The sequence below is a fragment of the Mizuhopecten yessoensis genome, unplaced genomic scaffold (assembly GCF_002113885.1).
Source record: "Mizuhopecten yessoensis strain PY_sf001 unplaced genomic scaffold, ASM211388v2 scaffold7491, whole genome shotgun sequence".
NCBI classification, from domain to species: domain Eukaryota; kingdom Metazoa; phylum Mollusca; class Bivalvia; order Pectinida; family Pectinidae; genus Mizuhopecten; species Mizuhopecten yessoensis.
The window spans coordinates 539,981-547,811 of record NW_018407074.1 but is presented as its reverse complement, the minus strand read 5'-3'; the positions used below and the strand labels follow the sequence as shown (position 1 = coordinate 547,811).

The following is a 7,831-nucleotide window of genomic DNA, read 5'->3' as shown; positions in this document are numbered from 1 at the left end:
AACCAACATGGAAACGGATGCTAAAATCAGCAACCAACGATCTCTGGAAAAAAACTTGTGAGGAAAATCTGGAAAAAAAATCCTCCCTGCGCTACCTCCAAATACAAGACCAACCTCTGTATAAGGCACACAACATCTGGGCCAGTACCGGAACGTCACCAAGAGACGTCAAGGCAGCTGAAATTAAAGCTCGACTTGCCACCAGCACGTACAACCTCCAATGCAGAGCGGCAAAATTCAACAAAAACAGTGTTGATACGACTTGCTTGTTGTGTATGCAAGAGGAAGAGGACATTAGCCATTTCCTACTCCGATGTCAAATGCTGGAGTCTACAAGAATCGGACACATGCAAAAAATTGAGGACCTACTAGAGAGAATTGGTGGAAGGGGCACTACTGAAACCATCAAGGCAAACAACCTACTTTTACAGCTTCTTCTGGACCCAACATCAAAAACACTGCAAGGGCACGTAACCCTCAACCGTAGGAACACAACAGAGTTGGAGAGACTTTCGCGCAACCTCTGCTACTCCATCCACCTCAAACGGGCTGAAATACTATCAGCTCGCGGCTGTGTGTAGGCACCACGAACTGTGAGTCCCTATAAAGTGGAAAGTTAAATCATCCGGTCTGTAATCCAAATTACAGGGGGAGGGGAAGGAACAACAAGCTATGAGTTATATTTGTTTTTAAAGTGTACAGTGTTACGTCAAACTGTCTTTTTAACTTATAACATTCTTAACCGCACGCTTCTAGTGGACTTGCTTCAGGGCTTTTACCATACCGCTTGCTGTGTTTTAATACCCGCTTGTAGTGCTCTTTAGTGCTCTCTAAATGCTTTTAGTGACTATATCTAGCTTTTAGCTTTTAACTGTCTAAGCATTTTTAAGACATTATGCCACTGCAAGTAGTGTAGCAATTCAAGCAGCCCACGATCCAGTTTTTAGAAATCTTATACTAATGTAAATAACTAATCTTATACTAATGTAAATAACTTTTAAAATCTCCAGACTCCGGAGTACCGTGTACATGTGCATGTGGTGAGGGACATTGTTCCTGTTTTATTGGATACATATCGTGAATTTTAATGGACCAACCCAAATAGTGTTTTTTATGACTTTTTAATCCATATATGATATACCAATCACTCTCCAGGATCCCTGGACAGCTCCTATACGAAAGGAGGACAAGACACTACAACAAGACAAAAGGTAGAGTCCATTTCATGATAGATAAATTTGTATTTTCACCTGTGGTTTCATGATTATACCAATTAAAAAATATAATACAGCAAACTCAGAAAACTATTGTATGCCTCACTCGATCTGTTTGACAATGGAATTAAGGTCCGAAAAATTCTTGCTTTCTACGCATGGTAGTGCTTGAAATAGTTTAAAAGTATTACTTGCTTTCTACGCATGGTAGTGCTTGAAATAGTTTAAAAGTATTACATCTTCAGAAAAAAAATTCAACTCGCTCCGCTCGACAAGGAAATTTTAACTATCACAATCTCAGAAATAATGAAGTTCTATATATTTTTTGGTGCCAGAAAGTAGTATACAAGTACAACCGACATGGCACTTCTAATTTATTAGTTGTAGATTTGTGCAAAAATTGATATCCCACAATATTTCAGGAACTCAGTTTCAATGGATGATTTTTTTTACTGTCTCAATGGTTCAGCTTTCACAATAATTGATGCCACTCTGCTAAACCTAGCACAAACATAGCTGTTTAATCGACAATGTTATTGAGGAAACACCTTTCATAAGAGAAATGGGAAAAAAACCCAACTGACAGCCAATAGAAGGTTCAGGTTAAATTCTAGTGAAGTTTATATATACATATAACAATATATTTATGTGAATGGGTATTGAATATTGTAGCCAGCACATTCCTTTATATTTTTATTCTATTGCACCATTTTTGCTTCAAAAAACACCCCACCTATATTATTGATTTTAAATGTCATTTTTATGTATTGTGCCTAAACAATAATTTGGATTTTTTTTAATAATTTTTACTGATTTACACATTTCAAAAGCTTTTATAAACATAATTAATCAGTATTTGTAATGTGTCATCATTCTTAAGTTCAGCTAAAAGGACACTCTCCACAATGTGTCATCACTGAATTATGGTAAATGTATATACATGACAATATTCCTTGGATAGTTACTGATAAGACTCTATCCACAGCCAAATCACTTTGATAACAAAGACACTGCTGGTCCAGATTGTTTGCAGGCTTAAGACAGCTTTCGATACACGCCCACCAGCTTGTTACAGTTGGGGCACTTGTGCTGGACATCAGACAGATCATTGATGCAAAATGGAATCAAACAGCATCCCAGCCAGCATCTAAAGCAGAAAAGGATACACATTAAAACAACAATATGCCACATTTATTTATTTTTATTCACCAATCCTTATGACTTTTTTGAAAGAGAAATTACTGTACAACATCTGGATATGAAAATGTCCCATCATCTTCCGAACCAAGAAGAACAAAAACTAATATATTCAATTAATACCAAATACAATATCACATACAATGTACAATGTAGTATGGTTAGAATAATTTTATCCAAGACATATCTACTTACCCAAATATACAGAGAACACCAGCTGATAACCAGGTTAGAGCACCTGCTTCATATTCCAGGGCTGTGCTGATGTTGGCATGGCAATGCTGACATTGCATCGGCGTAGGATTAGGTCCAAATCCAATCTGAGGCTGTACCACTAAAGTTGTCTGTGCCATATATACAGGCTGTCCTGTAAAGTAATGACAAAAAGTTCAAAGTAAATCTACTACCAACAACACTGCAATAAAGGAATTTAGTCTAAATCAGCTTTTAGATGCCTCAAATCAGATCTCATATCTGTATCAACTGGCATTGACGTATATTGTAGGAAACATTTACATAGACACATGCATAACAAGCATACTGAGTATTTCTAAAGCAATACATGTCCCCTACCAGCCCCCGCTAGCTTCTACTTTGTAGTTGTGTGAAGTTTGATCCTAATCCCTCAAGGAATGAAGCCGCTAGAGCGCTGACAAGGATTTTCTAAAAATAGTGACAGTGACCTTGACCCAACAACCCTGAAACTCAAACTTAATGTCCGCAATATTATGGTCTTTTGTTATTGTGTGAAGTACAATCAAAATCCCTAAAGGAATGAAGCTGCTAAAGCGCTGACAATGAATTTTCTAAAACTAGTAACAGTGACCTTGACCCAACAACCCTGAAACTTGAACTTGTCCGAGATATTATGGTCCTTTGTAATTGTGTGAAGTTTGATCCTAATCCCTCAAGGAATAAAGCTGCTAGAGCGCTGACAAGGATTTTCTTAAAATAGTAACAGTGACCTTGACGCAACAACCCTGAAACTCAAACATGTCCGCGATATTATGGTCTTTTGTATTTGTGTGAAGTTTGATCAAAGTCCTTCAAGGAATGAAGCCGCTAGAGCGCTGACAAAGATTGGTGTTGTACGTACGTACGTACACAGACGGACAGAGAGGAAACTTATAGTCCCCCCGGTAGGGGACTAATAAGATAAGAACATCATATAGTATACCTAGCAACACCTTTAAGCTAGTAACTTTCACTTGGTTGACACAGCACAACAATTGATGTCGCAAAAACAGAGCTGTATCATATATCTAAAAAGTGCTTCATGCTACGGTGGACTAACTCTAATAACAATGTCTATTTCTCTCAGTGCACTCTTGTACCCAATGCATAAATAGAAACTATAACGTTTTGAATACAGAAAATAACTCTAACAAGAGGCCCAAGAGGGCCTGTATCGCTCACCTGAATATTTAAGCAGTCATTGCAAAATATTCTCATTAAATATTATATTGCACTATAAATATTTCCCTTGCAAACTTTGTTGGCTCCATCTGTTGAAACTACCAGCAAAATATTATTATAAGATTCTATGCTTTTTGATTCTTCTTCAGAAGTTGCTTGACATATTTTCCCCTGTGATCTTGTAAGTAGGTCAATGTCATTTTCCTTCTCAAATTGGTTAGCTCTATTCCAAAAAGCTACCAGCCAAATCTTATGAATCCATTCCTTTTAGTTCTCAAGAACAAATCCATTAAAATGTTGTTGACCTCTGTGACCTCTAAAGTAGGTTGAGGTCATTTTCATTTGCAAACTTTGGTGAGCTCTATCCCGGGAAGTCACCAGCCAAATATTATAATTTTATGCCTTTTAATTCTTCAGAAGAAGCTGTTTGAACTGTTTGACATATTTGAACGCTGTGACCTTGAAAGTAGGTCAAGGTCATTTTCATTCGCAAACTTTGTTTGGCTCTTTCCCAGGAAGCCACCTGCCAAATATTAAGATTTTATAACTACCAGTTCTTCAGAAGAAGTCGTTTAAAGTGTTTGACATATCTGCCTCATGTGACCTTAAAAGAAGGTCAAGGTCATTTTCATTCTCAAACTTTGTTCGGCTCTTTCCTAGGAAGCTACAAGCCAAATATAGAGATTATATACCTTTCAGTTCTTCAGAAGAAGTCGTTTGAAGTGTCTGACACATTTGACTCCTGTGACCTTGAAAGAAGGTCAAGGTCATTTTCATTCTCAAACTTTGTCGGGCTCTATCCAAGGAAGCCATCAATCAAAAATAAAGATTCTATACCTTTCAGTTCTTCAGAAGAAGTCATTTGAAGCTTTTGACATATATGACCCCTGTGACCTTGAAAGTAGGTCAAACTAGTTTTCATTCTCAAACTTTGTTGGGCTCTATCCCAGGAAGCCACCAGCCAAATATAAAGATTATATACCTTTCAGTTCTTCAGAAGAAGTCGTTTGAAGTGTTTGACACATTTGACCCCTGTGACCTTGAAAGAAGGTCAAGGTAATTTTCATTCTCAAACTTTGTTGGGCTCCATCCAAGGAAGCCATCAGCCAAATATGAAGATTCTATACCTTTTAGTTCTTCAGAAGAAGTCGTTTGAAGTTTTTGACATATTTGACCCCTGTGACCTTGAAAACAGGTCAAGGTCATTTTCGTTCTCAAACTTTGTAGGGCTCCTACCAACGAAGCTTTCAGCCAAATATCATGACTCTAGACCTGCCCGTTCTTCAGAAGAAGTTGTTTAAAGGAAAAGTTGACGGACGAGGACGGACGGGCGGACGGACGACGGACGCCGCGCCACGGCATAAGCTCACTTGGCACTTCGTGCCAGGTGAGCTAACAATACAAGAGCTTCCCCCAATAACATTGTCCTATTATCTAAAGAAAGTCCTGATATCCTTCATCAAGATTCAATATTTTACATTGTACTGTGTTTACCCCAAAGTATGGGAATATAACATTAACCCCTTGGGTGGATTATCTAGTAACTGTGGTGCCTGTTCTTTTACCTTGTGCGTTGTATCCCTGAGCCTGGAGATATGTATGATCCCTGGGATGAATGATCTAGTTGTTGTGGTGCCTGTTCTCTTACCTTGTGGGTTGTATCCCTGAGCCTGGAGATATGATCCCTGGGGTGAACTATCTAGTTGTTGTGGTGCCTGTTCTCTTACCTTGTGGGTTGTATCCCTGGGCCTGGAGATATGATCCCTGGGATGAATTATATAGTTGTTGTGGTGCCTGTTCTCTTACCTTGTGGGTTGTATCCCCGAGTCTGAAGATATGATCCCTGGGGTGAATTATCTAGTTGTTGTGGTGTCTGTTCTTAGTTTTACCTTGTGGTTTGTAATCTTGAGCCTGGAGATATGATCCCTGGGATGAATTATCTAGTTGTTGTGGTGCCTGTTCTCTTACCTTGTGCTTTGTATCCCGGGGTCTGGAGATATGATCCCTGGGATGGGTACCCCTGTGACTATGGTGACTATTCTCTTACATTGTGCATTGTATCCCTGAGCCTGGGGATATGATCCCTGGGGTGAATTATCTAGTTGTTGTGGTGCCTGTTCTCTTACCTTGTGCATTGTATCCCGGAGTCTGGAGATATGATCCCTGGGATGGGTACCCCTGTGACTATAGTGCCTATTCTCTTACCTTGTGCATTGTATCCCGGAGCCTGGGGATATGATCCCTGGGGTGGATACCCTTGTGGCTGTGGTGCCTGTTGGTAGCCACTTTGAGGTCCTGCCTCATACTTTGGGGGTGGTTCACTGGGATATGATGGAGCAGCCTCCCCGGGTTGTGGAATAGTCTGATAGGTCTGAGGCCCAGTTTTTTCACTCATTTTTACAGATAAACTGTTAATAAAACGAGACTTATTTACATATCATTGTTCATTCTATGAACATGTACATATAACAAAGAGACAAAATCAAACTTATTTTTTCAGTAGTGTTCTTTGTTTTAAAATCCATCTTGGTACAATTCAAGTGACATGACAAGAGTGTTGTTAATAATTTTTCTTGTCATAATAAAGCATTTAAAAGCATTCTGTTCAGGGCTGTAGTCCTACAATTTTGAACAGGATTGCAAGCAAATTAAACAACGAATATTGTACATGAAATTTGTTTTGAAAGTCAATCCTGTCGAATATATACAACTATAACTGTAAACTGAATTAATATTAATTAAATTCTTATTTAGGTTTTATGTTTCAGAATAAAGTCTTCTTCAAATTTTGATTAAATTGCAGTTCATTAAGATTTAAGTGATATAGCCAACACGCCCAACAGCCAGTTATTGCTAATGTTATTATAACAACGTCAAGATTATCAATTCATAGCTTTGGTCTCATTCTTACTGTCAGCTGATTTTGATATGTTTTTATACACTATGTAGTGGCATTATGAATTGTGATTATGATAAATGTGTATTTAATAATGAAGCACACCTATGCAGACTTCCATTGATTTGAGGCTAAAAAAATAAGAATTTTTGTTTTTTAAAATCGTTATAGCATGAAGAGCTGAATGCTTCAGGTTTTAGACAACTTCATCCTATTAATTCCAAAATAATTGATAACCATTCTGTTGATGCAGTGGCAGAGATTAATAAACCATCCATGCATGGAAAGTATTTGGACAAGCAACAGTTTGGCAATTACACCGATGCCCGAGATGGCCGAGATGCTGATATCAATATATCATATTCCACAAGACTTTCATTGTGGGGAATTTAGCATAACAAAAGTTGTTAATGTTTAATTAATTTGAAGGGTATCAATTTGATGCCCTTTTTTTGATAACCGTAGGTGCACAGGGCCATGTTCTACATCTACAAAATATTGACCACCTTCATCAAGCTGAAGATCAATCAAATCACGGTATGATCATGTGAGCATGTTGACATTGGTTGGAAAATGTCTCATGTTTAATATGAGTACACCTACATGTATAACTAGTCCGCTAAAACTGACCATACATTCTGATCGGTCGCCTGTTTATGCTGCGATTATGGTCAGTTTTAAAATTAGCTGACTAACATATAACCTACACTATGTATATGTCAACAACACGGTACACCCTGTCTGCCTGTGCGATTGTGATGACAGGTGATGTGCGCTGCCAAGTAATTCCATATCAAAGCAGGTAATACAAACATGTTTTTTTTTAGATTTCACTTCAATTTTTCAAGAACTGGTGATAACTGTCAAAAAATATACTTACGAGGAAGAAATTCAGTCAACTTTCTGTTTGACTTGGCAGATGTCACATGCTAATGACGTGATCGCGCTTCGTCGGTTTACCGTCGGCGTAAGCATTTTAATTCAAATAGTTCATTTTATGACCACAATAATGCAACATCAAACACACTGACTTATGGATTATTCTGTTTCACATTATACACAAGTTGTTTGGAATTAAACGATATTAAAAATGAATGAGTTTCCTCTT

General features: G+C 38.0%; 1 protein-coding gene across 1 annotated transcript; it reads right to left on the bottom strand.

Moving 5' to 3' along the window:
• Positions 1-1,212: 1,212 nt before the first annotated feature.
• LOC110453706 (lipopolysaccharide-induced tumor necrosis factor-alpha factor homolog) lies at positions 1,213-7,704 on the bottom strand. The gene is made up of 5 exons (XM_021502783.1): positions 7,604-7,704; positions 6,033-6,235; positions 2,607-2,778; positions 1,452-2,361; positions 1,213-1,405 (listed from the first exon to the last, which is right to left on the bottom strand). Exons 2-4 carry the CDS (start codon positions 6,220-6,222, stop codon positions 2,250-2,252), a joined length of 474 nt encoding a protein of 157 aa, XP_021358458.1. The 5' UTR covers positions 6,223-6,235; positions 7,604-7,704; the 3' UTR covers positions 1,213-1,405; positions 1,452-2,249.
• Positions 7,705-7,831: the final 127 nt, after the last annotated feature.

Bases quoted from the DNA above. Each gene is read 5' to 3' on its own strand.
- LOC110453706 (XM_021502783.1), bottom strand. From the start codon at position 6,222: ATGAGTGAAAAAACTGGGCCTCAGACCTATCAGACTATTCCACAACCC. The intron at 2,779-6,032 runs GTAAGAGAATAG...ATTACTTTACAG, and splicing joins TCCGGGATACAATGCACAAG to GACAGCCTGTATATATGGCA. The intron at 2,362-2,606 runs GTAAGTAGATAT...TTTCTGCTTTAG, and splicing joins GGTGTTCTCTGTATATTTGG to ATGCTGGCTGGGATGCTGTT.